Below are 17,881 nucleotides of genomic sequence, written 5' to 3' on the forward strand. Positions count from 1 at the left end.
GGGAGCTGGATGGGAAATGGAGCAGCCAGGACATGACCATGCCCATATGGGATTCTAGTGCGTGCAAGGTGACGATTTAGCCACTGGGCCATATCGCTCGGCCCAGCAAAATTTTTTAAAAATTCATCTATGTGGAAGGTTGTTCAAAAAGTTCATGGAAAATGTGTATTATGAAGAACCTAATCATAGATTTCAATTTCTTCTTTTTCTTCTTTTTCTCTTTTTTTTTCTTTTTCCTTTTCTTCCTCCCTCCATTCCTCTGTCTCTTCCTTCCTTTCTCCATTTCTCTTTCTCCCTTTCCCTTTCTTTGCTTCTCTCCTTTGTTCTTTCTCTCTTAAAAAAAAATCTTAGAGATGTTTCCCTATGATTACACTGAAGCTTTTCTTTGTGAGGCTGTGCATTATATGAGACAGGACCCTTGTAAGGGTGGCCATGACAGTCATTAGGAGTAGAGCTTAGAAAATCCATGGAGGTGGAGAAGTGATGGCTACAGAGAAAGGCGTGGTGTCCTTGGAGACTTTGTGTGTCAGGCTGAGGATTTCTGCACTCTGGAAGGCCGTGAAAGCGTCTCATGCAGGGGGAGGTGATGATGCTTTATTCTTTGTGACAGATGGATTGAGGGAAGAATAGATGGAAGGCAGAGACCAGGGTGGAGACTCTGCACATAAGCTCTGAAGACATAGTGCAGGACCTTGGGCCTGGTGACTGATCAGTGGGAGAGCGGTGAAGGAGAGGGAGGTACCAGGGTGATTCTTGGTTTTTAGCTGGCAGACGGGGGCGGGATGTGCAGCAAGCAGGTGTGCAGGTGGGTGGTGGGTCCAGAAACAGACTGGAGTCATTACTCATGGGTGAAAATCAAAGACACCTGTAAGTTCTCTTTTCTCATTTAAGGTGTGTTTAGCACAAGTGTGGGCTTCTCATTGGCTTCTGGTCTATGCAGCTGATGCTTCTCCTGGGGCAGCTCTGACCTTTCTACTGGCCACGCCCATTGCATCACTCCCTCTGTGCTCTTTCTGTCCGTCTCTGCTGTATTGCTCGGAAGCTACTCCGGGCAGGGCAGGCTTCACCCCACTTGCCAGGCTGTTCATTCTGCTCTTATTTGCTCAATGCAACTAGAATCATTTCAGAAGCACTAATTCATGCTTCTGTGAACTTTTGTGAGGTACGCTTTTGTATCTAGTAAGTTAGCAGACTTATTTACATATCCCAGTGGTGACAGTATAAATTGTTATTCCCTAATGGAAAGCAATTAGGAATGGAAATTTTTAGAGCCATAAAAAATATGCTCTCCTATATACCTCCATTCTTAAATTGCCCCCTAGGGAGGTATCCTACAGACATAATTTTCAAAAAGTCAACATTTGAGAAAGAAATTGTTTTTGCTGTAATAATGGTTATTGTGAGAAATTGGAAATAGATGAAATACTCAGCAGTATAGGAGTAGTTAATGAAATTGTAGTGTAAACACTATGAAATCATTATGGTTCCATTAACGTAATAAATGTGAATCCATAAGGAGCTGATAATGTTGGTGGAATTAAGGCTGACTTAGAGAGCAGTAGTTTTCAGATCCTAGGAGATTCCACATTGGAAGAACTAGGGGTCATCTCCCTGGAAGTGGTGACATTAGTTGCGGTTGCATGTCTTTTTTTTTTGTGCCATTTGCGGCTGTTAAACTTCTGCCCCAGCTTCCTCCGGGTCTCTAATTGAGCACTGGATTGACTTGTCCTCTTTTTCACGTTGACCCAACACAAGGAAACGACCGATGTAAGAGAGCAAGAAATGAGACCGCCTACGCCTCATGATTGACGTGTCCTTCAGTTGGAGAATAGGATCTTTATTTGGATCATCGTATCGGGTCTCAAAGAAGGAACCTGAGTTAATGTAGGAGGGAGATGCACTAGAATCAGAGGGCCAATGTTTCCTGCTCTGATTTGGCTGTTTACCAGCTGTGTGACCCTTTATTAAGGTTTGCTCCCTGGGAATCTCAGCTTTCTCATTTGTGAGATGGGAAATATAGTGTTGTATGAGGTCAAGCATATGAATCATTCAACTTGGTAACTCTAAGAGTAAGCATTATTATTCTTGAAATTAATACATTATACTGAGGTATTTGAGTAGTGGAAAGCATGCGCATTTTGAATTTAGGCTGTCCTGACTTTGAGTCTCAGCAACATATCCTTTAGCATAATGACCAAGCTGAGCTTAAAAATCATATATATTTATTTTTTTCAACTTCAACTTGTAAAATGGGGACACTGTAATCTACTTTACAGTTTTCTATGAAGGTTGGAAAAAAGAGACAGTGCTTGTCTGAGGGCTTTGTGCATTAGATAGTACCTGTCAATAGTATTCACTGATTACATGTTTCCTGTTGGAATGACAGACACTGCTGGATAGCAGGGGCAATGAACCCTTTTGGGAACAGAAGTTGGATGGCTTAGGTTGGTCAGCCCAAGACATTGTGATGTTTCTGGCCAAGCACCCAGAGGATGTCAAGTCGGCTAATGGCTCTGTATATACCTGGAGAGAAGCTTTCAACGAGACGAACCAGGCCATCCAGACCATTTCTCGCTTCATGGAGGTGAGGGCTGTGCTCAGAGGATCAGAGAATGCTTATGGTTGTTTCTGTGGGATATTGCAGTAATGTTTGGACAAGAGGCAACTTTAAAAAGTACCGTGTAGTTTTATGTCTAGCGATGTCCCTCAAGCCTTGTCATAGGGCTTGGAATAAAAATGGCATGTCATAAATGCCACTTGAGTGAATAGACAAGCAGGCTGAATCCAGCTTTATTCTCTGTTGACTCAACAGTGTTCCTAGCCACTGTCTTCTGGATTTTCTCATGTCTTGATTTTTCCAGTGCCCATTGGAAACAAGGGATTCCTTTGAAAAGGTGTTATTTGTGAAATATATCTAAAATCTACATCAAAATAAATTTTTAAAAAATATAGTTATAAAAATTGTGTTACAATAATGATGAATCAAAGTGTTTTTTTTTTATTCTATCTGGCTCATTGTTATGATTAAAAATTGCAAAGGTAGCAGGGAGAAATAAGAATCGCCTATTGTTTCAACCTTTTCTCCTTGGAAATCATTCCAAGTAGCTTATCTCTAAATACTTGCAGTATTTCTCTTAAATTTCAGTTGAAAACACATTTTTGATTGGAGAAAGGAATGCTTACTAAAGAGATGATTAAACAGTGAAGATACAAAATCCGAGCAGATAGCGCTTGCTTCTTAGGTTGGGCTCTGTCCCAGCCACTGCTTACTTCCTTGGCTGCCACAGTTCTCACAAAGGTGTTCCTCTGTCAGTGTGTCAATCTCAACAAACTGGAACCCATAGCAACTGAAGTCCGGCTCATTAACAAGTCCATGGAGCTACTGGATGAGCGAAAGTTCTGGGCCGGAGTTGTCTTCACTGGAATTACTCCGGACAGTGTTGAGCTGCCCCCTCACGTCAAGTACAAGATCCGAATGGACATTGACAATGTGGAGAGGACTAATAAAATCAAGGATGCGTGAGTGGAATCCTTCTCACCAGTCAATCTTGGGGAGGTCAGGAGCAGCTTTCCTGATGAGGTGTATTTAAATTAGATTATCAAGTTAATAGAAATTTCAACAGAGAAATCATTGGTGATTTAATTTTGGTACATTAATTTCTGGAGGTTATTGTTTTTCATTCTTTTTCATTTTAAGAGGTTTATCTATACTTCATTTCTTTAAAAAGATTTCATTTATTTATTGGTTGAATGGCAGAATGAGAGAAAGCGGGAGGGAAGAAGAGAAGGGGAGAGAGGGAGGAATGAGGGAGGAAGAGAGGGAGAGAGAGGGAGAAAGAGAGAGAGAGAGAGAGAGAGATGTCTTCCCTCAGTGTTTCAATTACGAAATGGTCACGATAGCCAAGTCTGAGTCCAGCCAAAGTCAGGAGCCAGGAACTCTGTCCAGATCACCTGTATGGGCAGAAGGGCCCCAAGTACTTGAGCCATCTGACACTACCTTCCCAGGCATGTTAGGAGGAAGCTGGCTGAGAATTGGGGTCAGAGGGACTTGAACTGGACTGTGATATGAGATGCTGACATTGTAAGCAGCGCCTTAATTTACTGTACCACAAGATTGGCCCTAGATGATTATTTTAAGGGTCATAAGATGTCAAATATCTTTAGAGTCAACATTTTCATTCAAGGGAATTAATCACAAAGGATGAATTCAGCAGAAAAAAGAATCAAAGATTAGGGATTTTCTCTGTTAGCTTTATCTATTTATTGTAATAAAAGACAAACAAATTAAAAGGGAAAGGTTAAGTAAATTTGGGGTGTTCACTTGATGCAATGTTATATAGCCAGTGGAAAGGATAAAAAAGAAAAGAGTAATATATTCATTATGATGTATTTATTTAAAAATATGTGTGCGTGTCAACTGGTACCAAAATGTGAGACCCCAGAACAGAAGCAGTGGCTTGGTAAGGGAGAGGGGGTGTAGGCCCTTGGATTGCTTCTTGTCTGGCTCTAAGGAATGCTTGGCCCCTGTGATTGGGTTTTAGGTACTGGGACCCTGGTCCTCGGGCTGATCCCTTTGAGGATATGCGGTATGTCTGGGGAGGCTTCGCGTACTTGCAGGATGTGGTGGAGCAAGCGATCATCAGGGTGCTGACCGGCACTGAGAAGAAAACTGGTGTTTATGTGCAACAGATGCCCTATCCCTGCTATGTAGATGACATGTGAGTTACCTGCAAATCACTGTCTGATTGTAACAGTTAATTCTCTGCCAGATTGTGTGTGTGTGTGTGTGTGAATTGAAAGTAAGTTACCAGTTGGAATAAGATGGAACATTGGTGATAAGATGCCAGGCCGTTAGCCGACAGAGGGACAGACCCATGCACATACTGGTCACCCTCCCTCCTTTCTGATCCCTGAATGTCATCACTTACTATTTTTGCATTCACATGTTTGGTCAAGATTTTCCCAGCCTGTGAATTGAAGATGAATGTTGACCTATACGTGCAAGCAAACATATACACATACTCCCAAGCACAGAAGCAGCAGTCTAGACTGATAAAGGCAGGTTTTCATTTTGAAGCAAATTGAATGAAACTCAACAGCAACAACAGCAATAACAGCAATAACAAAAACCTTTTATCTTAGACTTTTAAGATAATCTTTTAGTACTTAGTCACTCAGCCTTCAAGTTCTTTGGAGTTAATTGTTTCTTATAAGAGAGAATGGGCAGAGGTGTAGATATTGCAAGCATTTGAAATATGTTGTGTCCTTTGCAAATTCTGGACATTCTCTCATTCTTTCTTGTTTTGTGTGTATATGTGTATGTGTAAGGGTGTGTTTGTGTGTATGTCGGAACCATGATGAGGAAGGAGCAGGGTTTTTTTTTTTTTTTTTGCCTTAAGCACCCTATTTCTTTATGTGACCAACTACTGCTTTTCCAGATCACCTTGCAGTTATTCTATTTTTCATCTTTAAAATGACTAGCCAGAATTTTCCTAAGAAAGACCTTTCCACAGTTTTCTGAGCCAAAATTTACTCTAGAAATGATATATTCTGACAGTCCTTCTTCATAGTAGGACTTCAGAGGCATGAAGCAAGAACTTTTGCTTGTTGTCATGAAGGAAGTAAGTACCTAAGTGATAAAGCTGCAACTTGAACCTTAAGTTTCAAGGTTCAACATTTGTGTACTTTTTTTTTTTAACTTTGGAACACTGCATTCCATATTCTGGTTTGGAAACTAAGATATTACTGACAGAAACTGCCTAAAGAGTATTTCTGCATTGTGATAAGAGTTAAGCTAAACAAGCCCATAGAGAGATGACCTTGAGATGTTGTTTTATATAAGAATAACCAGGGCTTATATTTTGATTTTTTTAGTACTTTAAATTCATGCATCTTTAACTTATCAAACATTTGGTAGTTACCTAGCTTCTAAAGCAAACCTCCAAAGAAATTTTGCTTGGTAACACTTGGTTAGCTAGGTTTTCTCATCTGCGTTAAAGTGCTCACAAAGCAGTTAATAACTTGTATGTGTTGGAGTCCAGAGATCCCACCCTTTTGTGGCTCAAATGTGATTCCTGTAGTATGTGCACTCATTGTTATTGGCCCGGGCACCTGGCTCATTCATGTCTTTCATTCTTCCTGTGCCCTTCCTGGGGGTCTCCAGCTTCCTGCGGGTGATGAGCCGGTCGATGCCTCTTTTCATGACGTTGGCCTGGATTTATTCTGTGGCTGTCATCATTAAGGGCATTGTGTATGAGAAGGAGGCACGGCTGAAGGAGACCATGCGGATCATGGGCCTGGACAATGGCATCCTCTGGTTTAGCTGGTTCATCAGCAGCCTCATCCCTCTGCTTGTGAGTGCTGGCCTGCTGGTGGTCATCCTGAAGGTAAGGCCGCCCTCCTTTCCTTTCCCTGCAAGGGACCAGCAGGGCATGGGTTAAACAAGAAGAAGAAAACTGACACTGGGAGGCCAGTGATCTCATATTTTAATTTTTTATGATTTTCTCCTTTTAGGACTGGGCAGGGGGAAAAGTAAGGTGCAGGGAGGTAACCATGACTTGGTTAAAGTTAGTTCAGCTAGTTAGTAGCCAAGTAGTACTAGAAGTCAGGACCCATGCCTCTTGAGTGAGCACTATACTGTGTACTAGGCAGTGGTCCATGACAGCGCCAGAGATCTCTTTAATGTCTTGCATGTATTGGGTATTGATATTTCCTGAGTTTCTTGAAACAATAATAGATTGTCTGGAAGCAGAGGATGAGGCAGGGTTTGGCCTATTGGCATTTATTAGGGACTCCTGTGAAAAGGTTGGGGAAGGGTACGGGATAGGATCATGAGAAGAGCTGGACTGTGATACAGGGGTCATCCTTGGCTCACTCTGGAGAGAATACCACTTCCTGGAGTTGTCCCTCACTGAGTTGAAATGTCAGATCCTCTGCAAGGGATTAGGGTATTTTTCACCCTGGTCTCTCGAATCAGCCACTGAATGTGGGCTCCTTTGGGAAAGGTGGACCCCATGGCTAGGTAACTCTCATCAGCCATGGCAAACCTGGAGCTGTTAATACCTGTGGATTATATACTGGCAGCCAGATAAGAAGTTCTATGTCTGCCCCATGCATTAATATATGTATGTTCCAATTTTTTTCTCCATCAGCTTTCATACAAGAATGTATTGTATAAAAAAAGAAGATGTTTTTGACAGAAGGAAGGGAAAAGAGATAGGCAACAATGGTCAGTGTAGTATCGGTGACCATCTGTTGTTACAAACGAGCGTGAACTGATTGCCAAGTGCTATTCAAACAGATCCCATGCGTTTGCTGTCTTTTTATATCCTCGCTAAATAATGATATAGCATACAAGCAGATGAGGCTGCAGGAGGCCAGGGATTCCTGGAGGACACAGCAGGCTTTCAGAGCCAGGGTCTGAATGCAGTTCTTGCTGAAAGCAACGCCTTTCTTATGCTTTGATATCTGACTGTAATTGGGCTAAGCTCTAACAAGGGTGGTAGCCCTGGGACCATTGTATGTGGGGGGGGGACCTACTGAAACATATGACAAGAGATGATTTGGAAATACCTACGTGAGTTTGGAGGATTACAGAAATGTAGAAACCATGGGCAAATTAACATCATCTGTCTGTTAACCTTGGATTTTGGAGAGAAAAGTTGTGTAAAATGTCACCTCCCAAAATTCTTTCCTGGGACCAATAGTACCAGTCCAGTTAACATCACCAGTGATAGAAACAAAGAGAAAGAACAGAAAAACCCTTCCAGTACTTTTCTGTGTCGTTTTGGGTAAGTCATTTTTCTGTGGAAGATCTCAATTTCATCACTAGAAAAATGAGTGGCTTTATTGCATTATCTCCAAGAGGAGTCGAAGAAACGTTGACTTTTTTTCAAAGACCTGCCATCGAGCATCGAAACTTGGTGAGGAAGCACATTAAATGGGTCTCTTCCTTCCCAGTTAGGAAACCTGCTGCCCTACAGTGATCCCAGCGTGGTGTTTGTCTTCCTGTCTGTGTTTGCTGTGGTGACCATCATGCAGTGCTTCTTGATCAGTACGCTCTTCTCCAGAGCCAACCTGGCCGCAGCCTGTGGGGGCATCATCTACTTCACGCTGTACCTGCCCTATGTCCTCTGTGTGGCCTGGCAGGACTACGTGGGCTTCGCACTCAAGATCTTCACTGTGAGTAACTGTGGCGGGTAGGCGTTGGACCTTCCCTTCCAGATAGATGAGAGTAAGTCTCAGTAAGAGGAAAACAAGACGAGAGACTCTTTCCAGTGGGACTTGAACCTTTTTGCTAACGTTGAAGCTCCTTGCAGGCAGGAAGTATGCTACCAATTTCTTAGTTCTTTTTTTTTCCCCGAAAGTCAGACTGTATTTTGAATCTGGCTTGAGATAAATGGCGTGGGGAATACTTTTTAGATAATAGATTCTTGTCCTAATGATGCTGCGAAGTTATGACCACAGATAGAATTGGAGGCCCTTGAGGTTCAGAAATGTCTGCTTCTTGACTCTTGTCTTCCTTGTATCCTGAGTGAGTGTGTGTGTGTGTGTGTGTGTGTGTGTGTGTGTGTGTGTGTGTGTTTGCGCACACATTGAAAAACTTAGTTATTTATTTTATTTGGAAGTTAGAATTACAAACAGGAAGGAGAGATTTGTGTGCTAGTTTACTCCCCCTAGTGGCCGCAATAGCAGGGACTAGGGCAGGCTGAAGCCAGAAGCCCAGAGCTTCTGGTTCTCCCTTGTGGCTGCCAAGGGCCAAGCACTTGGGCCCATCTGCTGCTTCCTCAGAGGCATTAGCAAGCAGCTGGACCGGAAGTGGAATATCCTGGTCTTAACTGGCACCTCTGTGGGATTCTCGCATTGTGGGTGCCACATACCACAATGCTGGCCCAGAATGGTATTTATTTGAGCAGTGTTTTCTGAGTGAGACCGTGAGGAGTAGGTGGCCTAACTTTCCACAAACTCCTGACTTAGACTGATTTATTTCCTTTGTATAGAATAGGAGAGGCTTTGAGTGTATGTGGATCCCTATAAGAACAATTTTCTAGCTATCCTCTGGGCCACTTACAAAGAAAGCTGCCAGCCACTCACAGGATGCTTCAACGGCCTCAGTCTGGGCCTCATAGACAGAAGTAGCCCCATTCAGGCTCTTGTAGACCTGAGCGTCACACTGGCTGAGCAAGGGAGCCTGAGGGGCCCTTGATGAATGGCGATGCCTGTGTGTGTATGGGGAGGCAGGGAGGGCTGACAGGGGAAGTGGCAGGGAGGGAGGCTGCTGAACCTTGGAAGCATTACATTCTAAAAGTTTTATTCTCTATCACATATGCATCTCTGAAATGTGTGTGCATAATGAGTAGATATAAATGGAATCGTTTCACATGCTACTAGGGAGCCCACTCCCCTAAAGGGACTGTCTGGGTGAGTTCTTGCATATTCTGTAATATGCAATATTTTGCAAGTTCTAATTTCTCCAGGTGGAATTTACATTACAAGTGTTAGAAGATGAGAGAGACAAAGAGATGGATATGACTTTTACTTCTATCTTACAGAGCCTGCTGTCTCCTGTGGCTTTTGGGTTTGGTTGTGAATACTTTGCCCTTTTTGAGGAACAAGGTGTTGGGGTGCAGTGGGATAACTTCTTTAAGAGCCCTGTGGAGGAAGATGGTTTCAATCTCACCACTTCAGTCTCCATGATGCTGTTTGATGCCTTCCTGTACGGGGTGATGACGTGGTACATCGAGGCTGTCTTTCCAGGTACCCTGGGCTTCTCCACTGCTTTGGCCATCTGAGAGACATATATGATTTATAGCTTTGGACTTTCATTTTTCTCCGCTTGAATTTCTGCAGGGCCTGGGACTCCCTAGGATGTGCTTGGGCTTTAGATCGCGGGCCAATGAATAGTCTAAGGAGAGCAGCTGATGTTAAAAGTACAACCAATACTGTTAAAACAGTTCTGAGCATTGTATACTAGACACTGTACAAAATGTTTCATAGTCTGGTTCCCGTAATCCTCATAAGGCTGCTCTGAGCTAATGACTGTGTAACAAGTACTTTTCAGATGAGAGACCCATGACTCGGCAATTAAGGAACTTGCCTGTGGTTAAATGGCTGGTTGAATGTTGGTACTTAGAAGTGAACCCAGTTAGGTTACACTAGGTCAGTGAGCCTGAGAGATTTCTGCCCAGTGTTGACTCACTTCTGTGTCTCCAGAGAGCTATTTGAGAGGGTTCTGTTTTCTGAGGACAGGTTGCGAATAACAGAATACAGTGGCTCCAAGGCCTTGCCTGTGACTTAATCAAATTAGCATCTAATGAAAGTTCAGTTTGATTCTTTTCTTAATAAGTCTATGATGACTCTAACTTGGGATGACTTTCCATCCGAGATCTAATACCAGGAGAGCGAGGCTTAACTCTGCTGTAAGCATAGGTATATATAAAATATCGATGTATCCCTACCTAAATGTTTTGTTGTTGTTGTTGAGAATGCGATTTTGTATGATGCAGATCTGATGTGAATTCATATTCTGAGCCCTTAGGTCTCTGGCTGAGTGACCTTTGGTTATGCTCAACGTTCCTAGTGGAGATGGTCCCTACCCTTTGGGGTTATTGAATACTCCTAGACATGCAGAATTTGTATCATTCATAATGGGTTTCAGCAAATGTTAGCTCCCTCTCGCCCTACCTCCTTTCCTGTCTGTTCCTTCTCTTTTGGGTGTATGAGAGTGAGTGACTTGGGGAATCTAGAGATTACGAGGTTGGTGCTCAGCTTGCCTCACACCTGTGCTTGCTTTCAGGCCAGTATGGCATTCCCAGACCCTGGTATTTCCCATGCACCAAGTCCTATTGGTTCGGTGAGGAAAGCAATGAGAAGAAGCACCCCGGTTCAAGCCAGAAGGGAATATCAGAAAGTAAGTGCTGCTGACACACTCTTCCCTTAATCCAGTGCTATTGTTCTCCTTGACTGTTGGAGTCAAGTGATGACTCAGAAGTCACCTGGCAAAATTTCCTTTAAAATTCTCCCATGCTGTTTGTGTGTAGTGTTATTAACTTACAGAGACTCTGTCTGGATCCCTAAGTCATGCTGCTTCTGTGTGCTTGGCTGTTTTGACCTCTGTACCTCTCTGTTGCCATACACATGTTTCGTGCTATTTTATCAAGCTAGAAGGAAGAGGTGGGGTGGACTGGGACTGTGTGTCTGTGAAGCCTAGCCTTTGTTCTCTGCTTTGTCATGAGTATTCGTGATTAAGGTTGTACAGACTGGCATCAAGTCACTTCTTATGCTTCTTGGTCTTCTTCAGTATTCTCACCCCTCACTACCTAGAACACTGATCCTTTCCTGGCTTCTGACCGCAGGTGGAGAAGCCCATGGCCCAGCAAAGGCTCTGCCTGCTTCTTTTTTTTTCATGTCTTCTCAGTGTGACTTCCTTCAGTGATTGATAGGCCTCTCTCCTCCTTTTTTTTTTTTTTCTTAACTTTCAAATTTATGTTGACTCAATGGTTATAATAAATCCACAAGCAATGGGAATAGGGAAGAATGGAATATCTGAATCACAGAAATCGGCACAGCAAACTCTCCACGGGCATGATTGAACTCACCAGTTATCTCCCCCATTCCTATAGTATAGTTATTTTAAAAATATTCTGTAAATGAAGCCATCTAGCAGGCAGCCTGTTGAGAGTGGCCTTTTGTGCTTAGGATAATTTCCTGTGATACTCCCAAGTTGTGGAGTGTATCAGCTGCTCATTCCTTTTCATTGTGAAGCAGTATTCCTTGGTGTGGGTGTTCTAACTTTTGTGCTGTCTTTAGGTATGTTTTTAAAGCACCTGCTGGCATCCTGTATTTTGTTTGTCAGATCTTCTTTCCTCTGCAATTCTACAGCACAGATGTCTTTATTATTGTGTTTCTCTCATCAATATCTATGCCCAAATTTGGCTTCACAGATGTTGATAGCCTCTGGCTTGCCTGTGAGTTGGGTGGTCTGAGGGTAGAGGCACAGCCCCCAGTTTTCACACTCCTCATCAACATTCTCTGTACCTACCCCTTCTTCTCTCTTGCCACAGTTTGTATGGAAGAAGAGCCCACCCACTTGAAGTTGGGTGTGTCCATTCAGAACCTGGTGAAGGTTTACCGGGATGGCATGAAAGTGGCTGTTGATGGCTTGGCACTGAATTTCTATGAGGGCCAGATCACCTCCTTCCTGGGACACAATGGAGCAGGGAAGACGACCACCATGTAAGATACGAATGTGATCACAGAATCACAGTGTAGTTAGAAATGTCTGCCCGAGGAGGTCTGGGTCACTGGGGCAAAGGCAAAGCATATGGGTGTAAAATTATGATGTAATCAGGGCAGTGCTCTCAGTGCGTGATCTTACTAAATGTCGTTTTTGCCTGAAACATAAAGGGCCCTTGTAGGACCTTTCCCTTGTACTTCCTGGTGGTCTCCCAAGTTCTTGGACTCGGAGGCCGTGCAAATTCTGAGAAGGGGTCTCCTTTTGAGTTGGTTTGGTCAGAACAATAAGGATGAGTGTGGAAGGAAGTGTTGGATGTATTAGGTGGGCTGGTAATTTTCAGACGCTCTGTCTCTAAGTGTCTGTGAAGACTATCTGGGAAGCTGACTCCACACTCCTTCCCTGGGATCTGTAAGGATCTCATATTAACAGCCTTCCAAGGAAGCAAGGGCCGTGAAGTGCCGGAGGTACTCTGAGTGGCTTTTAGTGTGTTGCCTTGGCCATTCTAAAGGGTGTGTCTGAATATGATTTTCTTTTCCTTTTTTTCTTAAGATTTATTTTATTTTTATTGGAAAGTCAGATATACAGAGAGGAGGAGCAGAGACAGAGAGGATCTTCTATCTGATGAGTCACTCCACAAGTGGCCAAAACGGCCCGAGCTGTGCTGATCTGAAGCCAAGAGCCCAGAGCCTCTTTTGGATCTCCCACATGGGCTCATGGTCTCAAGGCCTTGGGCCATCCTCGACTGCTTTCCCAGACCAGAAGCAGGGAGCTGGATGGAAAATGAGGCTGCTGAGACCAGAACCAGTGCCTATATGGGATCCTGGTGCATGCAAGGCGAGGACTCTAGCAGCTTGGCTACTGCACCAGGCCCTCTTTTCCTGTTTTTATCTTTTTGTATAATGTAAATCAAAATATTATTAAATTGTCAAGAAAATGTGAATAGGTACTCCACAATCGTACCATCTAACACAGACTTAATTTTTTTCTTTGAATAATTTGTTCTGGTCTGTCAGTTTTTTTGTGCATAAGAAGTTAAGCATAAAAGATATGTTTTTACAGAATGCTTTTCATTGCAAATTGGACACTTCATTTTTAAATGCTTATACTAAAATTGCCATTTCTAGTGTACAGGCCCAATTCTAGTTACTCCTTAACATGGAGCACTTGTTTGTGCTGTGGGGTCTGCTGGGGTCTCTTAGGGTCCATTGGGTAGGAACTGTGGGCAGGCAGTTGGTGCCCTCCATCCTCTGCCTGGGTGGGCAGCATCCAGAGGTGTGAGGTGGTCAGCTCTGACTCCTGTACTCTTTGCTTCTCAGGTCCATCCTGACTGGACTCTTCCCTCCCACCTCGGGCACGGCCTACATCCTGGGGAAGGACATCCGCTCGGAGATGAGCACCATTCGGCAGAATCTGGGTGTCTGTCCCCAGCACAATGTGCTGTTTGACATGTGAGTACCAACCCCACTTTGGGAAGAGGCCCTCTCTGGATTTGTGTGTCATGAAGTCATGAGTGGAAGGGACTTAAGCATTTCATCTTCTTTGGGCATGGCAGGTCTTGTCTTCCTAGACATGTTGAGGCCTAGTTATCCCTTGATTGTAGGAAAAGTGGAAACAATTGTCTGGATGGTACGTATGGTACAAGTCCAGCCAGCAGACCAAGGCTTGGCAGTAATGCTCTCCATCACTGTTATTTGGAAGAGTCTCTTAGCCTACTCCTCCCTGGAGCAGTACTGACCACACCTGGCAGGGCCTCATGAAACCTTCCTGCAGTGGCCCCGTGCTTCTTGCTCCTCTCCCAGTTGTCCTATGAGGAAGTAGGGACCACAGGAAAGCTTCATGTTGAAACAGAGAAAGAACTGAGCTCTGACCTGGAGTGAGACCTTCCTCCTGGTGAACCTCAGTTGCTGTTTAACTAATTTAAACATCTTGGGGGGTCACATGCCCCCCAGCGTCTTTCCATCATTTAATCTCAGCTTTCTTGAGACTTGTGCACCATCCAGAGGTGAGAGTTGGTCCGGGTTAGTGCCGAGCCAACATTCTGATTGGTTGAGTCACAGAAAGGCCCTTTGAAAACCACACATTGAGTGTCTGAAGTTTTACATTAGAATTGTCCAATGGTTGGGGGCCGGGCCTAGTGGAAACCAGTGGGAGGGCATCTGTCATGCTTCCTGAGCAGATCAAGTTTGTGACTGCTGCTCTCCTTTGAATGCTGAAGCTTGTTCTTCAGAAGGACCCAGAGCTGACCTGTCCTTCTGTCTACAGGCTGACTGTGGAAGAGCATATCTGGTTCTATGCCCGCCTCAAAGGGCTCTCTGAGAAGCACGTGAAAGCAGAGATGGAACAGATGGCGCTGGATGTTGGCTTGCCACCCAGCAAGCTGAAGAGCAAAACAAGTCAGTTGTCAGGTGAGCTTGCAGTTGCCTTCTCCACTCTCCCTGCCCTCCCCCTGCAAGTGGGCACTCACACGGAAAGAACAGCTCTTCTGGAATCCTGGGCTGGGTGAGTGGGGAGCAGGAACTTGTCCCAAGCCATGTTCCCAGGCGGGGTGCGTCCATGAGGCTTTCACCAGTGCACCTCCACTCACCCTCTGGGGCTCGTCCTGGAGCACGTCTCTATTTCTCGCAGGTGGAATGCAGAGGAAACTGTCTGTGGCATTGGCCTTTGTCGGGGGGTCCAAGGTTGTCATTCTGGATGAGCCCACAGCTGGTGTGGACCCTTATTCCCGCAGGGGAATATGGGAGCTGCTGCTGAAATACAGACAAGGTAATTGTCTTGTATTTATTCTGAGTCATGGACTGGGAAGGGAATGGTTGCTGACAACTACAGTGTGTCTCAGGGCTCTTTTTGGATGGGAAACACAATTGCCTTTCAAGGAAAATGCGAATCTTTTCTTAAAGCTCAGTGCTTGGCCATGGCATGTAGGTGGGAAGTCTGCTTTACAAGATACTTAAAGCTAATGCCTTATTACTTAGGGCCCTGCAAGAAGCAGAGAAATGGGGATAAAGGACATTTCCCCTGCATCCTCTGTACTTCCCAACCCTCAATGTTCCTCTGGTGCAGACATTGGATGTGTGTGTTTAATTGTGTTCCCATATAAACTGAGATTTGTGAGAGCCGTGTCTATCTTTGTTCATTTGCTTGTCCCCAACATGATGCACTAAACTTACGTTTGTTGAAATAGTGGAAAAGATTTGAGTGGGATGAGAAGTGAATGGAAAGAGCAGGAACAGGATTGGCAGTCTGCTTAGAGACGGTGTGAGGAACACAGCTCTGGCTGGCACTGAGATTTTGCAAAGTCATTTAACTTGCATCAGTTTTCTTACCAGTAATAAGACTGACATTTGCTTCTGAGAGGATGAAGTTCCATGAGAATGCACGCAAAGCAACTTGTACAGTGCCTGACACATAGTGAGTCCCCAGACAGATGCTGCTCTTTTTATTCTAATGAGGATGCAGCACTGAAACCTTTATCAGTAGAGTAATGACAGTGCGCTGGGTTGAAGACTGCTCCCAGAGCTTCCCCCGTGCTTATTCCTGCTAATCTCTTGAAAGTCCCTCCCACTTTGAGCAGTGAGAACTGACATGCCTCATTGCTCCCACTTCTCTGTGTTTATGCTCGGCAGGCCGCACCATTATTCTCTCTACACACCACATGGATGAAGCGGACATCCTGGGGGACAGGATCGCCATCATTTCCCATGGGAAGCTGTGCTGTGTAGGCTCCTCCCTGTTCCTGAAGAACCAGCTGGGAACAGGCTACTACCTGACGCTGGTGAAGAAAGATGTGGAATCCTCTCTGAGTTCCTGCAGAAACAGCAGCAGCACTGTGTCATATCTGAAAAAGGTGAGTCAGTACTGGGCCGGGGCTGGGACCAGGCCATCAGCACCTGATGACTGCAAATGGCTTGTCCGCCTCTGCCCCATTTTTCCATACCGAAGCCACTGGCTCCATTCTTTGTGATTGCTCTGGGACTACATCATAGTTCCTACATGAAAAGCTTAGGAGACCTCTTCCCATTGTAACAACTCTGCTCAATCCTCTTTCCTTTTTCTTACTGTGAACAATGGATAGGATCTTTAAAGGACTGCATTACATCACAGAAGAAACTAAGAGCCTTGGCTACTAAATGCATTGCTATTCCAACTCATTACTGTTAAAGCTCATTGACTACAAAGCAGAAGATATTTATTAAGCACCAGCTTCATGCCACAGGGACGCTGGGCATGAAAAAGAACAATGCTGATATACTTTTTTGGTACTGTTGCCATTTGTGATTTTTTTTACATATATCATCTCAAATAAAGTGCAGAGCAACCCTTGGAAGAAGGTATCATGATTATTCCAGAGGAGAGAGTGATGCTTACAGGGATTTGATAACTTATTCAGTCACCTAGTGGGTAGATAACCCATTATCCAGTTACATTTACCTGTGGACCACAGTAAAGGCCGAGAGTTCTTTTTGTTGAAACTCATGGCACCTCCTTGTATATGGTATCTCTACCTTGAACTCTAACTAATTTATTTGTCTTTTTACTCAAGCCTCCTTAATCATAACTGTGTAAGGACCAGCAGCATCAGGGTTGCTTGGAAACTTGTTAGAGATGAAGCACCTTGGGCCCAACTCAGACCTACTGAATAAGAATCTGCTTTTTAGCAGGGTTCCCAAGGGACTGAAAGCCCATGCAAGTTTGAGATGCATTGAACTCGTTGAACAGCCAGGTGACTCCCATGCCTGAGATCATTGGCGAGTGCCTGGTTGGCATGTTCATTGGCAGCCCAGTTATGTTGACAACTCTGCTCCCTGAGGTGTAATCTTTAGGAGGCAAGACTGTATACACACACACACACTCACACACTCACACTCTCACACTCACACATATTCACACATCACACCAGTCTGTGGCCCCTGAAGCTGTGAGTGCCAGCTGCATGCCTCTCCAGTTCTTAATTCTGTGGAGCTTCTTGAAAGCCCTCCCAACGAAGGTGGTGGTGGCTGTACCTTGCTCAGTCCCTGACCCATTCTCACCTCCTTCTTTGCCATCAGGAGGACAGTGTTTCTCAGAGCAGTTCTGATGCTGGCCTGGGCAGCGACCATGAAAGTGACACGCTGACCATCGGTAAGGACTGTGGGGTTTCTTATTCAGGTGGTGCCTGAGCTTCCGCCAGCTGGGCAGAGTGGAGGCAGAGGAGGAGAGGTGCAGAGGCTGGTGGCGCTGACACAAGGTTTGCTGCTGGGCTGGGGCTGGGAGGCTGTGGGTGTTGGGGGCAGCTGGTGGCGGGTTGGCCTAATGCTTGCAGGGGAGCCTGGGGCTTTGGGGGGAGCTGGTAGGGCTATGTTTCAATAAACTAAGGTGATTAGATGTTGGAGAATCTCTTCGAGGAAGGTGTATGGCTGGGTACTTGAAGGCCAGGGATGAGGAGCTGAGGGCCAAGCCACCAGGGGAGATTTGAGCTTAGTTCATAGGAAGGCCAGAGGAGAATCTTCTAGTCTTTCCTCGGTCGCTGTGCTTGGAAGGTTAGCATTACCGGTAGCATGTACTTAATAGAAATCATGATGCTGGCCATCTATTCCCAGTCATAACAGCTGGTATTTTCTGGAAGACTTCTGCTTGTAGGAAGTATTTGATTAACCCTCTGTTAGGATA

General features: G+C 44.6%; 1 protein-coding gene across 1 annotated transcript in view; it reads left to right on the forward strand.

Moving 5' to 3' along the window:
* The window catches only part of ABCA1 (ATP binding cassette subfamily A member 1), a 124,828-nt gene that overhangs the window by 75,301 nt on the left and 31,646 nt on the right, over positions 1 to 17,881 (forward strand). Inside the window, exons 12-24 of the mRNA XM_040963691.1 lie at positions 2,387 to 2,584; positions 3,314 to 3,519; positions 4,542 to 4,718; positions 6,164 to 6,386; positions 7,960 to 8,181; positions 9,552 to 9,756; positions 10,796 to 10,909; positions 12,063 to 12,234; positions 13,552 to 13,683; positions 14,498 to 14,640; positions 14,861 to 14,998; positions 15,859 to 16,079; positions 17,281 to 17,353. Of these exons, the coding sequence (XP_040819625.1) occupies positions 2,387 to 2,584; positions 3,314 to 3,519; positions 4,542 to 4,718; positions 6,164 to 6,386; positions 7,960 to 8,181; positions 9,552 to 9,756; positions 10,796 to 10,909; positions 12,063 to 12,234; positions 13,552 to 13,683; positions 14,498 to 14,640; positions 14,861 to 14,998; positions 15,859 to 16,079; positions 17,281 to 17,353 (2,224 nt within the window). The remainder of the gene's footprint in view (positions 1 to 2,386; positions 2,585 to 3,313; positions 3,520 to 4,541; positions 4,719 to 6,163; positions 6,387 to 7,959; positions 8,182 to 9,551; positions 9,757 to 10,795; positions 10,910 to 12,062; positions 12,235 to 13,551; positions 13,684 to 14,497; positions 14,641 to 14,860; positions 14,999 to 15,858; positions 16,080 to 17,280; positions 17,354 to 17,881) is intronic.

The sequence above is a fragment of the Ochotona curzoniae genome, unplaced genomic scaffold (assembly GCF_017591425.1).
Source record: "Ochotona curzoniae isolate NIBS_2020 unplaced genomic scaffold, NIBS_Ocur_1.0 scaffold_3208, whole genome shotgun sequence".
Classification (NCBI taxonomy): Eukaryota; Metazoa; Chordata; class Mammalia; order Lagomorpha; family Ochotonidae; genus Ochotona; species Ochotona curzoniae.